The 18,674-nt window shown below is 32.4% G+C and overlaps 3 protein-coding genes across 3 annotated transcripts; 2 read left to right on the top strand and 1 right to left on the bottom strand.

The window, feature by feature from the left end:
• The first annotated feature begins 3,395 nt into the window (after positions 1–3,395).
• On the top strand, positions 3,396–5,661 carry LOC101221990 (RPM1-interacting protein 4). The gene is made up of 4 exons (XM_004139577.3): positions 3,396–3,607; positions 4,381–4,830; positions 5,057–5,236; positions 5,320–5,661. The coding sequence occupies exons 1-4, from the start codon at positions 3,602–3,604 to the stop codon at positions 5,353–5,355; spliced, it is 672 nt and encodes a 223-aa protein (XP_004139625.2). The 5' UTR covers positions 3,396–3,601; the 3' UTR covers positions 5,356–5,661.
• A 2,806-nt stretch (positions 5,662–8,467) lies between these two features.
• On the top strand, positions 8,468–11,113 carry LOC101221761 (cell division control protein 45 homolog). The gene has a single exon (XM_004139576.3). The coding sequence runs from the start codon at positions 8,794–8,796 to the stop codon at positions 10,573–10,575; it is 1,782 nt and encodes a 593-aa protein (XP_004139624.1). The 5' UTR covers positions 8,468–8,793; the 3' UTR covers positions 10,576–11,113.
• Positions 11,114–12,283: 1,170 nt separating this feature from the next.
• On the bottom strand, positions 12,284–17,626 carry LOC101221530 (oleoyl-acyl carrier protein thioesterase 2, chloroplastic). The gene is made up of 7 exons (XM_031889299.1): positions 17,171–17,626; positions 16,540–16,673; positions 16,319–16,432; positions 13,812–13,907; positions 13,441–13,528; positions 13,302–13,370; positions 12,284–12,876 (listed from the first exon to the last, which is right to left on the bottom strand). Exons 1-7 carry the CDS (start codon positions 17,501–17,503, stop codon positions 12,595–12,597), a joined length of 1,116 nt encoding a protein of 371 aa, XP_031745159.1. The 5' UTR covers positions 17,504–17,626; the 3' UTR covers positions 12,284–12,594.
• Between the last annotated feature and the right edge of the window lie 1,048 nt (positions 17,627–18,674).

An 18,674-nucleotide genomic window follows, 5' to 3' on the forward strand; every position in this document is an offset into this window, starting at 1 on the left:
CAGAGAATTTTGTGATGCTGTAAAAGAAAAATCATCGATCAACATCACACAACTACAATCTAACATCAAAACAAAATTTGGATATCATGTTCCCTATAACAGAGCGTGGGATGGTAAAAGAAAACTAGTGGTCAAAGTGTTTGGTGATTGAGACGAATCATATAAACTTTTGCCCAAGTGGCTATAAATGGTTAAATACACTAATCCTGGAACATGTGTGGAATGGAGAGTACGTGACACAAACATTGAAGGGCATGTCATTCTCACTTCTGTATTTTGGGCATTTAGTCCTTGTATAGAAGTCTTCAGCCAATTTTGGTCAGTTATTCGGATAGATGACACTCACTTATATGGTAAATATCGGGCAAGTTGCTAATAGTCAAATCTGTCGACTCAAATGGACATGTTCTCCCACTTGCATTTACCATTGTAGATATTTATGGGGTGGTTTTTGCAGCACCTCAAAAAAATTGTATTCCATGATGAGGTATGTTTAGTTTTAGATCTACATGTTGGCATTATATCGAATGTAAACAATCCAACAAACAAATGGACAGAACCTCAGTGACACCATAGGTTCTATTTGCGTCATATTGTCAGCAACTTCAATAAAAGGTTTAAGTTTAATACATTGAAAAATTATATATTGTGCCCTATGTCAATTCCAAATTCAAAAATTTAATAAAACAATTGAAGACATCATAAGAATTAATAACCAACTGTTTGGGCTTTTTCAACAACATTGATATTGAGTAATGGACTCAAGCACATGATGGCGAATTTAGGTATGGATGAATGATGACAAATCTATTGGAGTACATGAATAGAGTTCTAAAAGGAGCTTGAATGTTGCCGATAAATGTTCTTGCTCAAGCAACATTTTATAAAGAGAAATTGCAATTGATGACCATTTTAGGAATAATAATTAAGGATATAACAACATTTTAAAAAAATTGCAAATATAGCAAAACTATCACTGATAGACTTTGTATGGTTTATCAGTGATAGACCAATATTTGCAACATGGGACCCCAAATTTATTCCAAATATAGCAAAAAAAGAACTACAATATTTCAATAATTATTTTTGAAAACTATCTTATTTATCCAAATTTACCGAATTTAGACTATGCTGAAAAGTTGGGTGCCTTCGTCCTATTATTTAAAAGATATATTTAATATGTGTCTCATCTTTCAACATTGTGTTTTTTCTTTTTTTTTTTAACAAGTTACTCAAATTCAAAATTTTCAAATAAATTTGTTAATTTTAAATTCTGATGGTAGATCTTTTAACGTATTCAATATTTTCTTAAATTTACATATTCCTTTGAAACAAATGGGTACATGCACTAGACGATAGTTGAACTGTTCTAATTCTTACAATTTTTTTCTTCAATGGTTTCAGATTCGACACAATTATATTAAAAGTTGAGGGACCTCTATAAAAATTGAAAGTTGAAGCTTGATATTTTAAGGTCTATAGATTTATTGGACACCAATTGAAATTCTGACTTGTTTTTACATGTTTAAAAGTTTAGGATTCTATTTCATATAAATGTTCACGAATTAATTATTTAGCTCAAAATTTTACCTCCAACCAAAATCAAAATCAAAAGTTAGTGGTTCATTTTGTGCTACCCATTGCTTTGCTCGTGCTGGTGCCTGTGCTAGTTGGGAGTTCCTCTTGTGCAAGATCACTCTTCCCATTCAGAAGAGTTTGAGGGCTTTAGGGTGTTTGATTTTTCTCATGGCTAATGAATCTGGTAAGAAATGATGTTTTTGCTTCTTAGTAGCTCTCGTTTTGCTTCCCTTTAAAAAATAAAAATAAAAACCAAAAGTTATTACGAAAAGAGAATTTCTAAAAAATACTCTTAAACTTTGTTATTTTTGCAAATAAATTACCATTATTCTAAGATTATTTTTTAAATATAGCCCGATGAAACAAAATAATTACGAAACAAATAAAATTTAATATTTTATTAACGATGAAGACTTGTAGAGGATTGATAGCTAGTTGATATATTATACAATTTTAGTATATTGTAAGAAGTTTGGAGATTTGAAATAATTTCTTAAATTTGTTGTTGGAAGAAGTTGAATACTCTCATCTTTTCAGGAACATATAAAAAATATCCTTGGATAGACCAATAATTAATGAATATGGATGAATGGACAAAAAGCCACTTGTATGAATTTCATTCTTTGGTACTTTAATCAAGTCAAGCATCTAGTCAGAAGATTTTATATTTCAAGAGTAATAATTTTAAAATGTTTATAAAAAATAAAAGAGTTAATTTTCATAGCTCAAATATTTATTGTCTATGTAATACTGAAAAAGTCTATTTACCTCACCATTCATTTAAAATATAGATTTGCATTTTTTTTTATTTTTTTTGGTTATTTCTTTTTCTTTTCTTATTTTTTTTCTGAACCAAAAAAATCGTTTTGATTTGGCAACCTAAATTTAAAGAATGAATCGTACAAAAAATAGTCAAATTTAAACGACTAAACAATGGTGTGTTTTGATTGTGTAGGAAATAATGGTAAATATAAAAAATAGTTTCTCAAATATATTATGCTGGATGCAAATTAATTCCGTGACATTTTTGGTATTCTTGTTTGTGTTATATTTTAAAAAAAAAAACTCATAAGTACAAAGCTAATATTGAAATTGTTTTTTTTAGCAAATAAATATGGCCAAGTTCATGAGTATTATTTTCTTTTATGTAATTTAACCTTAAAAGATTAAAATTTTAAAGGGATATTTTAATTGATGATTATTTTAGAAATAATAATTAAAGATGTAACAACATTTAAGAAAAATTGCAAATATAGCAAGCAAAACTATCATCGATAGACTTGTATAACTGATAGACTAATGGTTTATCGGATAGAATTTGACAAATTTTGTTATATTTATAAATTTTTTAAAATATGCTATATATTTAATTATTTTAAATTTATGGACTAAACTTTGCAAATATATTAATTCTAGTAATAACAAATATAGGCATAAGTACAAAAAATTATAAAAATAACAAATGTTAGATTTAGGTTTTTTAGCCCATGGGGTGTGATAGAGAATTAATTATTAGAGTTTAGGTGATATTTAAATTTGATCCTTCTAATTATTTTTATAATTTATAATTGATTGAAATGGACATTCATTAGATTCCCTGTTGAAGAGAAATTCAAATATTGGAAGAAATTGAGGTCCAAAAATGACTGAGTCCACGACATGGAAAACTGAGAGTTAGTCAATGTAGGGAAGGCGTGGAAGTAGTAATAAAAGGACGTGGCAATATCAAACCCCGGGACCAGGTAAAAGCCACGTTGAGGGCTTAATACGAGAGGAAACGAAGACTTTTCAAAATGTTTCAAACAAAAAAATTAACCAAACGAGGAATAGTCAAAGTTTACCGGTGCCGCCAGTCCATGGCCGATCAACCTCTCCATTTCCCTTCATTCTTCTCTATATACTTTCTCTCTAATATCCCATTTCTCTCTCTAACTTCTTCTCTCAACATTTTTTCATTCAACCAAAACAAACACGCTACAAATCTCTTCTTTCTTTCTTAATCCCACTGCTCTGTTCTTCTCCAATGGCGGTCAGTTCTTCTAATTTCACCATCTTTTGCTTTTCTCTTCCATGTTTATGTCTGTTTCGTTGCTGCGAAAATTAGGATTTTTGTGCTACTGTGGTAGATCTGGAAATTAATTTGTTTTTCTTGTATGATTTTGTTGTTGTATTGGAATTAATCGGATATTTTTCATTAATTTTTCTCTTTCTCTGTTTCAAGATGAGGTTTCTGTGTTCTTTTCTATTATTTTTTACTTTTTTTTTTTGGCATTCGATTTGACTTTTCTAGCTGAATTGGAAAAGTATAATGGTTTCTTGGAGTGACAAGATTTTAGTTCTTTTATAAATCTTGATTCAAATACAGGTTTGAATTTTTTTGTCTTGAAAAAAAAAGTGTTCTAACAACAATAGTTTTGTGTAAATCCAGCTTCGAAGAGCTTTCTTGCTAGCAACTTTTAAAATGATGAAGGCACTTTGTATGATTTAATTGATGTGGCACTATAAAGTTCTTTTTTTTTTTTTTTTTTTTTTCTGTGGAATGAAAATTTTAAGGAAAGTGACTTCCATCTTCAACTTTAAAAGAAATTGTTAGTCAAAACTATTGAAGTATTCTTATAATTAAATCTAGCTTAAACTTTTGAGTTAGTGGTTGATTAAATATGGTACCAAAACAAGATGATGTTTTGTGTGTTGGAACCACTGTAATATTATTTTCTTTCCCACTACTTACATCACAACGAATCAACTAGATGAATCGATGATTTAATAGAAGTGTTGAAAAATGTGTTTTTGTTGGAACAGCAACGGTCACATGTACCAGCATTTGGGAATTGGGAAAGCGAAGGGAATGTTCCATACACAGTGTTCTTCGACAAGGCAAGAAAGGGCAGAGGTGGCGGACCGATCAGAAACCCGAACGATCCCGAGGAATATCCAGACATTTTCATGGACAATTCACATGAAGCTCCTCCATCTAAACCCAGTCCAAAGGACGATACACCACCGCCAAAACCTACCACTCATGAGAGGAGACAAAGTCGAGAAGATGGCGGCTTTCGCCCCTACGCTAACTCCCCCGGCAACCGTGAAAATCAGGGTCGGAGACAGAGCGGCTCCGAATATAGCATCGACCGCTCTCCTCTTCATCGCCAGGCGAAGCCCTCAGCGAGAGACAGTTCGATGACAGAGGGCAAGAGCTTTGAGGGTAACTACGACAACCGCGGGAAGACTAAAACGAAAAACAATTCCCCTGTGAGTTTTATTTTTCCGTTTTATATTTCTTAAGTTAGGTTTGAATTATACACATAAACACGTATAGATTTAAGTTGAGCGAAGTTTTTGTTAGTATTTTTCGGGTTAAATTATAAATTTGGTCAGATTTAGAGTTACCTATGTTTTAGTAAATGAAATAAAAATTTCAGTTCCAATTTTTTGAAATGGTAGTTTTAAATTGGGTTTGAATAATTGTGTTGTGCAGCCGGAAGGGACGGCGCTGCCGAAGTTTGGATCGTGGGATGTGAACAATCCGGCGTCGGCCGACGGTTTTACACACATTTTTGGTAAAGTTCGAGAGGAAAGGTTGGGGCCCGGAACCCCGCAACATTCTTCCTCACCTTACAACAATGCTAATAACGGAAGACCCGATGACAGTGCAAAGGTATTTTAATTTTCTGCCCCTTTTCTCTCATCAAGATTATTATATATTATTATGATAATTTTATTTATTGATTGATTTGGCAGGGAGGAGGGTGCTTCCCATGTCTAAGAAGAAAATAAGTATGATTTATTTGAAGAATTCAAAGACTCACCAATCTGCATCCACCAAAGGATTTTATTCTGCAGACTGGACTCTGTTTGTGAACGATGTGTGCTGTTCTTTTTTTTTTTTTTTGTATTTGTTATATATAAATTTGTTTTTTGTTTTCCTTTTTCTTGTGGGAGAAACTTGTACTTTGTTAGAATCATCTTTCATATCTTTGGTCTTTTCGGCCTATTTTTCTGTAAGAGCCTCACTTATTTTTGTAGCTTTGCTCCATATCTTACCTAAATATTGACAGAAACAGCGTTTGCCGTTGCCATAAACTTCCTTCCAATTAAACGATATTTTTATTTATCCAACTATTACTTATACTAACATGTAGTATATAAGCCCCAAGTTTGAGGTCTAACCACATAGAACCTAAGATAGAATCTCTCGTTCTTAAATTAGTCTATGAAAAGCAGTAAAATCAAAAAAGGTGTTTTCATTGACAGAAAAACTAAATTGTATAAAAATTAAACTTGAAAAAACTAAGATAGATGCGTAAATAATTGAGAAATTTTAGTTTAGGGGAAAGGAATCCCTTTATGTCATTCAAATTATCAAATTATCACCTGTGACTTAATTATTTTGTTTACTATGTCTACCCCAATTGATTTGACCCCTATTTATGGTTATAAGTATCAAATTAGCTAACGTGATAAGTTGAAACCGCCCTAGACATGCTAACTAATCGTCAATCAACAATAATTTTATCTTTGAAAAATATTACAATGTTAGGTTATACATTTTGAGTTTGATTTTATTTTAATCTCCGGTTTTAAACTAGTCCCTAAGCTTAAAGTTTTACACTCTTAATCTAAACTGTGTTATAATTAATTTAAAATAGTTAGGAAAGATAATTTTTAAATTATTTTTATAAAAAGAATAGAGAAACTTAAATTAATCAGATTCAAAATTTAAGATTAAAGATGTAATATTTTAAAATTAGGAATTAAATAAAAATTAGATCCAAAATTCATTAGTTATCTTCTAGCCTTTTTCGTTTTATAATTTGTTGAACTTATTTGTTTTTATTTTAAGAAAGTTGGGTGTATGTATTTTCTTTTTTATTTAATTAACAGAAGCAATTTAGAGTGGCACAAAAAAGTGATAGAAAATAGAGTGATTGTTTTATTGCTTTTGTAGGATTCTGTTCATGTTACAGCCAAAAGTGTAGGGGTTTATAATAACTTTTACTATTTTCACATGCTTATATTCTTTTTTCCTCTTTTTAAATTTGTTGCAAGAACACATATATTTGTACAAATTTGAAATAAAATTTCAATTCAAGAAGAAAATCGTTGCTAATTAAACGATATTAAACTTTTTGGACTTATGTTTGCATAGAAAAAAACTAAAGGATAATAATCAAATACCTATTTTTCAACTCAAAGTTTAATTCTTATATATATATATATATAAAGAAAACAATAATATTTTATTTTAGTTAATTTTTTTAAAAAAGGATGACCATATCGACCAAATAAACTAAATATATATATATATAGATGACCATATCGATATTTTTTCTTTATTATTGTTTAATTAAAAAAATTGAAACTGATAATATAATCAAAGCAGTAAAAAGAAAAACTAAAGTAAGAATTATTAGGTTTTTTTTAAAAAAACAAATAGCAACCCGATAAAATATTTACGATTTATAGAACAATTTCCAAAAAGGAAAAAACTCACAGACTTACAATGAAAAATTAAAAAATACTCCGTTAACACGAGATTAATCGGCCACACACATACACATGCAAGAGTAGTTTTTTTTTAACTATCACGTACTACAACCTGAGTGGATGATCTATGGTCGTTTAAGTCATGATACACGGTTGTGTAGTTATTTTTGACAATGAATAAAAATACTTCAAATATAAACGATCGTGTTGATCATAGAAAACAATATTGTTGATTATGGTAAGTAATCGTGTAGTCCAATGTAAATAATTGTTAAAAACCTCAAATCAAACAATCATGTTGAATGTGGTAAGCAACTGTTTAAATCATGTAAACACGATTGTATAATTTATTTTAAACGATAGGAGAAAATGCTTCAAATTTAAACGAATATGTTCATTATTGTAAATGATTGTGTTGATAATAGTAAACGACCGTGTAGATAATTTAAAATGATATTTAAACGATTTTGATATCCTTGAATATAAGGAAGACGAAGAAAAATATTAAAATAATCGTGAAATAACTCCAAAGACTATAAATCGTTAAAAAATAGAAGAAAATAATTTTGAAAGTGAAAATAAATCTAAAAGAGAGAATAAATCATGATAAGACATATTTAATGACAAATATAAAATTTATGAAAATATTTTACCGACTTTATGAACTTTTGCTTTTTTTATTACATGAACCGTAAATATTTTTTTAGTTCGGTTATATTACGTAAATTATCTAAATTAATTATCACATAATTTTAGAAATAAAAATAAAAAATAATTATTTTGACTTGATTTGAAGTTTAAATATAGTAAAGTAATAGAAAAAAAAGGAAAGAAAGAAAGAACTATCACAATTTTCTTTATAAATGACATTGGAAACAATATTTTATGAAAGTATTGATGATAGAAACCAATATTTATATTATCTTAAAAGTGAGAATTTATACTTCATTAACTAAAAATACAAACTTTTGTATTTCTTAATTATCGTTAGATAATAACATAAAATAAGATTACTAATTGAAAAGTTAGGGTAAATATATATATATTTTTATAAATATGTGGATTAATTTTGTTATATTTGAAAAAATAATATCAATTAATTAAAAATAATTATATTAAACTAAAAATTTAGTTTCATCTAAAAAGGAAAATCAGTATTATATGACTGTTTTTAAATTTAGGTTTTGGAATGAAAGCAAAATATCCATCGCGACCGTCCAAAAGTTCCACACGCATGAGTGACCGTAGATTGAACAGCGATATCGGGTTCTTAAAACGGGAACGAAGGCAGAGGAATATTTGCGTATAAATTTGCGGTTAGGAGCGCCAAATTTTGGCGGCAGGTTCAAAAAATTTAAAAATTTTAATTTAGAAAGCAAAAGCCAAAATCTCAATGTTTTGAAACTTTGGAACCATTTCTCTTATATCACAAATCTTCAATTTCCCTCTCCTCTCTCTCTTTCAGATCTCATCCCATACACAAAGCGAAATTCCTTCTCTTTTTCTCTCTTCTACTCTCAGGTACTTCAAATTCCCCTTCCAATCTTTTCCCTCTTTGTTCAAACATTCAAGATTTTCACTCTTTTCTTCTGTATATTTGGGTACGTCTGATTCTGCTGGACTCCAAGAATCTATTTCGGTTAGTATTTGATGCGAATTTCAAATTCTTATCTCGGTTTTTGAAGTTTTGAGGTCCTGTTTGTTTCTGGATGTTTGATTGAAGAGATTATGGTGAGGGAACAACGTGTTGAATCGTTTTACACTAAACTTCGTGACTCTGTCGTCGCTTCTTCTTTGTCTCCTCTTCTTATTTTTCCTTCCACTTCTGATGTAGACTCGCTCTGTGCCTTGAAAATTATTTTTAAAGTTCTTGAATCTGATTCTGTTCGATACGCTTGTTACCCCGTGTCTTCTTTTCAAGAAATTCATAAATATGCTGGCCCTAGTTTGACTTCCTTGTCTGCTGATCCGATTTCGATTCTTTTGATTAATTGGGGATGTCATCGAGATCTTAGGAAGGTTTTGAGTTTAGGTCCGGCTGCTCGTGTGTTTGTTGTTGATAGTCATCGCCCGATTCATCTTCATAATCTGAGTAGTGAGAATGAACAAGTGGTTGTGCTTTATACGAAAGACGACGAGCTCCAGGCTGATTTGGCTTATGATTTTGATGTCTCTGCCTTGGCAAATGCAAGCGATTTGAACAGTGATGATGAGATTGATGATGTATCAGATAGCGATGACGACAATGATAGCGAAAGTGATGAAGAAGGCAGGCGTGGGTCGAGAAAGAGGAGGAGAGTTGATAAGGAAAATGAAGAGGATCCTGTTCAGCTCTATAGGAAATTGAAAAGGGGATACTATCAAATGGGTACCTTCCATGGCAGGCCGTCAGGGTGTCTGATGTATGATCTGTCACATTCTTTGAGGAAGAACACGAATGAATTACTATGGCTGGCTTGTGTGTCTTTAACGGATCAGTTTGTACATGAAAGATTGACGGATGAGAGGTATCAAGCTGGGGTTATGGAGCTCGAACAACACATTAACAGTTCAGGGAACTTAAATGCTGTTAATTCTGTTACTCTTAAAGATGGCACCAAGATCCGAGCCCCTGATGCATCTAGAATTACTTATGACGATGAACCCAGATTAATGCTCTTGCAGGAGTGGAATTTATTTGATTCGATGCTTTATTCTTCATACATTGCAACCAAGTTAAAGACATGGAGTGACAATGGAATGAAGAAGCTCAAATTGCTTCTAGCACGGATGGGGTTTGCACTAGTGGACTGCCAACAAAAGTTCCAATACATGAATATCGAAGTGAAACGAAAGATGAAGGATGAATTCGAGCGATACCTTCCTGAATATGGCCTAACCGATTTCTACTACCGAAGTTTCTTGAGGTTACATGGTTATAGCTCAAAAGTATCAGCAGCAGATGTGGTATATGGGGTCACTGCATTGCTCGAGTCCTTCGTCACATCAGATGGTACTAGTGCTTCCAAGCAGTTCGGAGTGGCTTATGATGCATTGTCATTGAACAATCTTGATAAGCTCAAAGCTGGAATGCAGCAGGCAATCAAAGTCCAGAGATCAATCCTTAGACAGGGGAGCTCTGCAATTACAAAGAGCGGCTGCATAAGAAGTGGGAGAAAATTTCGTTGGGTGAAGCTTGAAGATTCTGTAGACACCAAATTGTTGGGATATCCTCAAGCACTCACAAAATTTTGCTACTTTATAATGGATGCTTTGAAAGAGAGAGGAGCAAGAATGAAGCCTTTGCTATGTGCTTGCTTATCTCAAGAGCCCAACAAAGTACTAATTGTTGGAGTTTGTGGGAAGCCTAGACTAGGAGCATCTCAAGGCAATGCATTTGGGAGAGCTTTTCGAGACGCAGCGGAGGAAATTAGTTCGGAGTTTTTCCACGAGATGTTTGAGTCTTCATGGATTCTTCTCGAAAAAACTTCAGTGAACTCTTTCATGGTTAGATTGACTCAGAAGCTGTAACGTACAATGCCATAATCCTTCTATCAAGTATGTTCTTTTTCCTCCATTTCTATGGCATATCTGTGAAGATTTCAATAACTGATGTGCCTTAGCAGTTCAATGAGATTAAATTATTATGATCTTCAACAGCTTAACATCAATTGTACTGATGATGGTTTACAACAGGATCTACTCTATAGGTTATACAACTGTATTCTTGAGTTCTAAAAACTTCAGTGATGGTGTAATTTCCTTAAAATCCCATTGATTAGTTACTTGGTTGTACAAGTCTACATTATCTCAAAGTGTTTTCTTTTCCTTTTCTTAGAGCTTTTATGTAACTTCATCTTTCACTTTAGTTCTGCATACTAGATTATTGAGTATAAATTATTTGTACTAATTTCAGATGTTCGACTCAATTTTCCCCTCGAACTATAATGGGAGTCCGTCTTGTGTATATTTTCTGTACCCTTGGAGATTGTGATTCTGTTGATGATCACATCATGCACACCATGGCTTTGAGGTTCTAATATTTTTAGTGGAAATTGTATTTGTCCAATTTATATTTTTAGGTTTAAGCTTTCTACGTAGGATAATCTTCCGTTGGTCAATTGATTTGGTTGCTTCAATTCTTTGAAATATATATTTTTTAAAATTTTTATTTAGAATTTTTGTGAACCAACACCATCCAACTTCAATTTGGTTGGTTTTTTTTCCCACCATTCCTATCCCTATTTCTTTGTTTAATTGTGATTTTTTAAAGAAAATTGCATCAAATAATAAAAATATTTTTAAAAAATAGCTAAAATATTAATTTTTTGCATATTACGAATATGACAAAATTAGCGATATCATACTATTGGATGATAATCATAAAACAATTATAAGATTATCATAGGTAATTATAAAACTATGAAAAGATCGTCACTTTCAAATTTGTTACTTTTGTAAATTTAGAAAATATATCGTAATCTTTTTTTGTTATTTCGACAAAGATCCTATTTTTTTAATTTGTTGTAAAAATTTGTATGGATGTATTTGATTTAACTTTCTAGTGTTTAATTTTGAAACTGTTTTTTCATATCAATTAAATAATAACGATTATTTAAAAAAATAATTGTTTTTCTAGACAATCTAAATAGAGCCTAAATGTAGTTTTCAGAAGTATCATATTTCTAAGTTAAAGTAAAAAGGCTTAAAATCAAGAAAAATGTCAATTATTTGTAGTTGAGGCATGAGATTTTAATTAAATAAATATGTCAAAATTTACAAGTTTTAACAAAATTTGAGCAAAATTTTGTTTGAAGCTTTATTAATTTTCCAGCAGACACGTGGACATTTTATTTTTCATTAAATGCATATAAAATATTTTCATTGACAATTTATTTCTCAGAATGAAAGTTAAATTGTAAAAGTTTAAGTTCTCCCTAGGTAGGGAGTAACGCAAATTAGATTTCAATTTGAAGAACAAAAGTCTCAACTCCATTTTCCAATTTTCAATTTTAAGGTACGCTTTCAAAATAGTATGCAAAATTTAGTTACTTAGCACTCAGCTTACCTTTCAAAAACATAAATTAAAACAAAAACAAGAACAACAGGCCTTGCTTTTATCAGTAAAGAATAGAAGAAATGGAAATAAGGAAATTTATTTGAATCAATTGAAAGTTTAGATTATGCTAAATAATATTGGAGACAGCGAAAGATGGGAAGAAGTGCTTTGTTGCACAACTAGACAAACAATAAAGCCTGCAGATTCTTGAATCTTATTACCTGCTAACAAATCCCACATCACAACACGGTCTTTTCAAAAGGAATCAAAATAAGTTACAAAGTTTTGATCAACAATCCTATTAAAAGTACATACATTCAACTTTCCTGACTCTACTAGGCTGATTCTAGACTCCACACTTCAAACAGTTTTAGCACCAACAGATTGACAAAAACCAAACAAAATTTGAAAGGCGGAAAATGATGAAAGTGGAAACAAAAGAAACCAAAACTTATCCCAAATACTGAAACATAATATAGATCATAGAACCATTACCCTCGTCTCTGTTGTTTCTTTCTCCACTCGGTGCGCCCTCGGTTGATTTCTAGTCCATCACTGGACAATCTTAGAAGATGCAGAAACTGACGGGTGTCTTCTTTGTCACTGGAAATGTAACCATTTGTTCCATTAAGCTCTGGAACTGCTTTGCCTCCATTCTCAACTTCCTCCACGCTTGTAAGGGAATCCACGATATCATCTTGTTGGCATTCTCGTCTGTAGTCTAATGTGATTGTCTGAAGTTCATGGCTATTGATGATTTCTTGAGGCATACTCTGTCATAGATTGATCATGGATATCAATGATTATTAAAATCATGAAGGAATCTCATGGATGGATCATCACCATCCAAACCAGAACATGAGTGCTTCATCAACATGCCCAACTACTTTCTTTTCCTTTATTCTATGTTGTTATCATTAAACAAAGGGAATCCAGTGATGTCTAAAAAATTATTTGGAGTCGTTAAAATCACAATATCTCAGGAACCAACAGCTTTGGTTTTTTCGTAATAAGAACTGTGTAATGTAAACCTTATGTTGTATCACCATTCGAAGGAGAGAACAAAAAAAATAGAAAACCTACTCCGGACCACTATAGTACTTGAGGAAGAAATGGGTCAGAGTCTTTGGGGGCCATTTTTAGATTGCAGCATGAAAGAAAAAAAAAAAATAGAGAAAATAGGAACACATATACTAACCTCCAGAACCCATCCAATGTAGGCGACGTTATTGACATGCTGATTCATGTCCAAATCTGCCCTCCTAGGCTGCAATAAAAAGAACTTTCACAAACTGAAACAATTAGAAACATTTGAACCTAATGTTCTTAAATCTTACCATTAGTCCATGTCTGGAATAGTGACCAGGGTCTTCCAGTTTTGGAATTTTCTTCAAGCTACTATTGTTCTCCTCAGGAAATGCTAACCTGGACAAAAATGAAATATAAAGCCCATTACCCTATCAGCAATTTCTTCCCAGAATGCCTCACTAATAATCATAGCTTTACCAGCTAAGAAGACTTTGACAATTTTAGCATAACAAACAGTTATTAATATTACGCTAACATGCATTTGACTCCAGAAAATTAAACCAAATTAACCTAAACATGCCATGTCGCAAAGACAGACTTCCACAGAACTTTTTCTGAACGATTGTAGGCTACAATGGCCATTCAAAATTTAGTACACCGGGGATAAAAAGGCACCTACCTGAGATCCCGTGGGCAATAAACCAAATATTCATCACGAACATCATCATTAACTTTCTGAAGTCGTCTAGTGTCTTGGTTCATCATCACCCACTTACTAAAAACATTAATCAGCCAGCCATCAGGTAGAATACAAAATGACACATAAAAATGGTTTAAAACCAAAAACAGAAAGAAAAAAACTAACACACACAAGAATGACGATAGTTGCATTTTTTTCAGGACAGCAGAATAGTATAGGGTTTAGGCGACACATAAAAGTGCACTTCTTCAGAAGAGGTAATTTAAGGGCACATGTGGATAAGAAAGGGGTTTAGGTGACACATAACTGTTTGTTACCCTTATTCCAATACAACATGACTTATTTTTTATTTTCAGGACAAAATAAATCACACAAGATGAATTTGGAAGTAATATAGTGAAAATAGATTCAAAAATAGAATTTCGAATGACAAAAGACACTTCAGACATTTATAATCTACACTCCTGAACTCCATTACTCTGGTCGGACTATGAGTTCATCTTATCATAATAAACTGTTCTTTTGGTGACAAGATGAAGCTCTTAAGAAAAGAATTGGATGAGCGAAGGATTGTGACGATAGTTCATCACATGGCACCCCTCTGCCAAGTAGAGGGATAAGGAAACAAGTAGAAAAGACAAGAGCTAGAGCTAAAAGTCCTTACACATGGTGATAAAAGAATTTTCCTAATTACGTTTGAGAAATTCCAAGAAAGTTACACATTCGGCTTGAGAAGATGATCAAAGATCAAAAAGAGATTGTTTTTTAATTGAAACAACTTCCATTGAGAAAAAAACTTGTTCCTATCTTAAAGATTTCAAATTCTCCATAATCTAATTGGTCAAACTAGATTGAACATTCTAAACATGCATTCTAAACACAAGAATACGAAGAAAGTACAAAGCTTGAGAGAGATTAAACTATATGAGAAATATTCATTGAAGTTCAACTTCAACTTCAAAGGTGAAAAATACAGCAAAATTTACACTATATGAAAGGACATAATCTTTCATCTATATAGTCTAGGACTCTAGATTCAACCACAACCCTTCAAGTTCATACATGAAGCTTCAATATGCATACATGAAACAAGGTACATAATGTAATAAAGATGAGAATGAACCAAGATTTTAGATTCATTGTCTTTCGGATGAAAAGGTGTCTATTGAAGCTTGAAAAGTTGCAAACATTCACCATTTGTAGGATCTTTTAGCTCTAGCTCTTGTCATTGACACTTATTTCCTTATCAAGACGAACATAAGTGATGTGTGTAACATGAGGGAGGCTGAAAATTTGGCTCTCCCTCATACACTAGCATCGATTGCCTGGAATTGTAATTGTGTAATGTAGACCAACAAAAGGGTACTGTACAAGAATTCCTATAAATGAAATACACTGCGTATATATTGAGCTGTTACCAAGCAGTCACCCAATCAGACCATGTTACTGCCTGGAAATTCATTCCTAAAAATTGAGATAAGAACACAAAGGTAAATGTGTTCATATGCCACAATTATTTTTAACAGAGCCCTGAGCCCTTCCCGTCCATCTGGATGCTACACCATCAGCCCATCATCAGCCAGAAACCTTGACCGGGATGGAGCAACCACAACAAGAGCTAGTATAACTGCGCATAAACAGGGGTAAATTTAACCCTGATGATAGCTTGGGTTTACATGGTCAGGTCAGATTCAGATTAGCATCTCCCAATAGCAGTGAAGATCTAGAGGGAACCTTTTGAGGAATTCTATCATTCTTTCATTTTTCCTTAAGTGGATCACTTCCAACAGCTTATATCATGACAGCTTATATCATGACTTCACAATTATAAGCATGGAACTGCAAAGAAATATCCGAAGTTTCGTTTACAATGTAAGAGAACAGCTTTTTTTTACTCTTTTTGGACTTATGTTCAACATACAGCCTCTTGGTGGTGTGCTAACTGCACTAAATTCTTTTGTAATTACAGCCTCCTCATGGTTTTTAACAATTGGAAGGCTTTAATCCGTTAGTTGTTTGGGGAGGGTTCCTAAGAGTACCTTGATTTGGACAATTACCAAACCAAAAATTAGCAGACCCAACAATTAAAAATTTAGTTCAGGCCTACCATGTATCTGAGTGGTGAGTATACATATTTTAAATAACCAATGTCAATTTATGAAGTGATTGGCAGTCCTTTTACTTCTAGGTACTGACTAGCAAGCTAAAAATTTCAGCCTTAGGTACACGGGAACATGCAAGCCTTCAAAATTTGTTGAATTTAAAAATTTCAAGGCTTGCAACAAATTGTAATCTTAATAAACTAAGCAGGAAAAATTCTAGAAACTAACAGTTCAAAGAATAAATAATTTTAAAAACAGAAAGGATAGCAGTTCATGCATATTATACAGCATGTCTAACTGACTTTGGGGTATTCTAACTCCTGCAGTTTCTTACTTTTCAATTTTCAATAGAAATGAATAAAAGAAAAATAGCCAATAATGCACCTGGTTGCTCTTCCTATAACTTGACCAGTGGCATAATCTTTAAGTATCCAATCACGTCTAGTTCCAATTCTCCCTTCCCCTTGACACCATGTCTCAATTTCAACCACATCACTCCTACGCCAAATAACAAGATGCAAATTAATAAAAGAAAATAAGAGAAATTAAAAATAAGCAGAAATTGAAAGCCAAAATTCAAAACGATAAGGAAGTAAGGGACTCACCACGCTGGATATTTGTAAATTTCTATGTGCATGCGTGCTGTTACCCATATGAGATGTAACTTCCTCATGGTGGGGGTTGTGGCAAAACCATCCGTGGAAAATCCAACACTCTGAGCATGGTTGCAACCAACCTCCTGCATGAAGAATTCATCAAAGGAAAACTCTGTACATATATAAGTGGGATCTATGAGTAATTATCATTAAACTTAATGCTATAAGTATTGTACAATAGAGATTAAAGAATTCAAAAGAACTAATTAAGTAAGAGGTGGCCATAATCATACAAAAGGAAGAGATAAAAGAATTTTGTCAGTTTCAGTTGCAGAAAGAAAAGAACACGTGCATCCATGAAAAGCCGAAAAAACAAGAAAAGGAATCAAATTAAGAAAGCTACAGAAAACCAAATGTCAAAAAAGCGAAACAACTAAACATGCAAAATGGGAAAGAAAGCAAAAATCGCCGATCCTATACCTCGAAAATATCAATAAAATAAATTCCCATGAACAAATCAATTAAAGCTAATAAAAAATGAGGTAATAGAAGGTTCAGTACATGTAACACAACAAATGAAAAGCGAACAAATGAAATTCGAATAATGCAGCGAAAATGAAAAAGAAGTAAGAGAAATTACCTGCAAGAGATTAGCAATAGTTTCAACAGTAGCGGTCTTATTGATTCCAACCTCATAACATCGGACAATGAATTTCTCCTTATAAGAGAGTCCATCTTCAACCAAGGCTCCAAGGCGAAGGCGATCCGCCAAGGTTCCGGAAGCAGTGTGAAGAGAAGCTTCACCTCTATCGGAGACAATTGCAGAGAGAACGGGAGGTCTAGGGAGGGCGGGGGGGTAACGGCGGGGGAAGGAGGAGGAGGAGGAGGAGAAGAGAGGAGTAGAAGGAGGGAGGAATCTACATTGAGAGAGAAGGTGGATTTGGTCAGTCACATTGCAAGGGATCTTCAACATATCTGAGAGAGAGAGGATAAAGAAAGGAGTGGAAATGGAGGTTGAGGAGATTTTCTCTCTCTAAGATTGCTAGAGGAAAGTTTGTGTGTTTAACTTTCACTCTCTGTTTTCTCTCTATCGATTTTGTGCTCTGTTTTTTTTCGTGGGAATACTGAGGGGAACGACGTCGATGGGACCGAGGAGATGTTGAAAGTACGATAATACCCTTTGTGTTTCCAATCAAATTACCAAATTGGCTCTTCTTAATTTGTTTGATTTGTGGTTCTGTTGATGCTTTGCCAAGCAATAGCCAAGTGGAAGTCCATAGTATAATGCTATAAGTATGGATGGATCCACGTTTTTTTTTTACTTTAGTTGGCACACTTGGACGTTTTTCTTTCTTCTTTATAGTTCTATTTCTAGAGAAATTTTGCACATATACAAAATGCATTTTCTACAGAAAAATAAAATAGAAGGAAGAAAGTGATTGTTTTTGTTGATATGTAATTGGTAATTTTTATAATTATATATGCCTTCAACCACATACCTAATTTTATAATTTGAAAAAGAGAGGATATGCAACACAAACAAGAAAACACCAATGTATAATTACTGCTGTGAAACATCTGATATAATGGGTTAGCAAGCTAGAATTAGGAAGACAAACATACCTTATTTATGTTCTCTTGCTTTCTTAGTCCTTTTTGGATTAACATCTTTCTCTTTTATCCTTTTGGACACAAGATGGTTGAGAGTTGGATCAAGTCAAAATAACCTTGCCTGCATTGTTACCTCAACCTTAGGAGCTATTTGGAGAAAGGAAAGGAATGGAAAATGAGGATTAAGTGGAGAAAAAATTATGAGATTTTTTTTTTATATAAATTTCTATATTTTTTTAATTGGTACCATACATCTATTCCACAAATATTCGTATTTTTAATTTATAGAAATTTAGAATTATTTTCGAAAATCATGTTAGATTGGTTTTCTTAATGGAGATAAATTAATTAAAAAAGTAGATGTTTAATGTCGACTTAAAATCGACATTAATCCTTCATCTTTGATGTCGGTTTAAAACCAATATTAAAGATCCGCTTTTTTAAAACTTACATTAAAGATCCGCGTTCATATTTTCCAACTGACGTTAATGTCTAATTTTCTTCTAGTGGATGTTTAAGAAGAATAAAAAAGA

Source organism: Cucumis sativus, chromosome 7 (assembly GCF_000004075.3).
Source record: "Cucumis sativus cultivar 9930 chromosome 7, Cucumber_9930_V3, whole genome shotgun sequence".
NCBI classification, from domain to species: domain Eukaryota; kingdom Viridiplantae; phylum Streptophyta; class Magnoliopsida; order Cucurbitales; family Cucurbitaceae; genus Cucumis; species Cucumis sativus.

Bases quoted from the DNA above. Each gene is read 5' to 3' on its own strand.
- LOC101221990 (XM_004139577.3), top strand. The intron at 4,831-5,056 runs GTGAGTTTTATT...TGTGTTGTGCAG, and splicing joins AAACGAAAAACAATTCCCCT to CCGGAAGGGACGGCGCTGCC. The intron at 5,237-5,319 runs GTATTTTAATTT...TTGATTTGGCAG, and splicing joins GACCCGATGACAGTGCAAAG to GGAGGAGGGTGCTTCCCATG.
- LOC101221761 (XM_004139576.3), top strand. From the start codon at position 8,794: ATGGTGAGGGAACAACGTGTTGAATCGTTTTACACTAAACTTCGTGAC.
- LOC101221530 (XM_031889299.1), bottom strand. From the start codon at position 17,503: ATGTTGAAGATCCCTTGCAATGTGACTGACCAAATCCACCTTCTCTCT. The intron at 13,371-13,440 runs GTAAGATTTAAG...TTTTTATTGCAG, and splicing joins ATTCCAGACATGGACTAATG to CCTAGGAGGGCAGATTTGGA. The intron at 12,877-13,301 runs GTTAGTATATGT...AATCTATGACAG, and splicing joins ACATTGGATGGGTTCTGGAG to AGTATGCCTCAAGAAATCAT.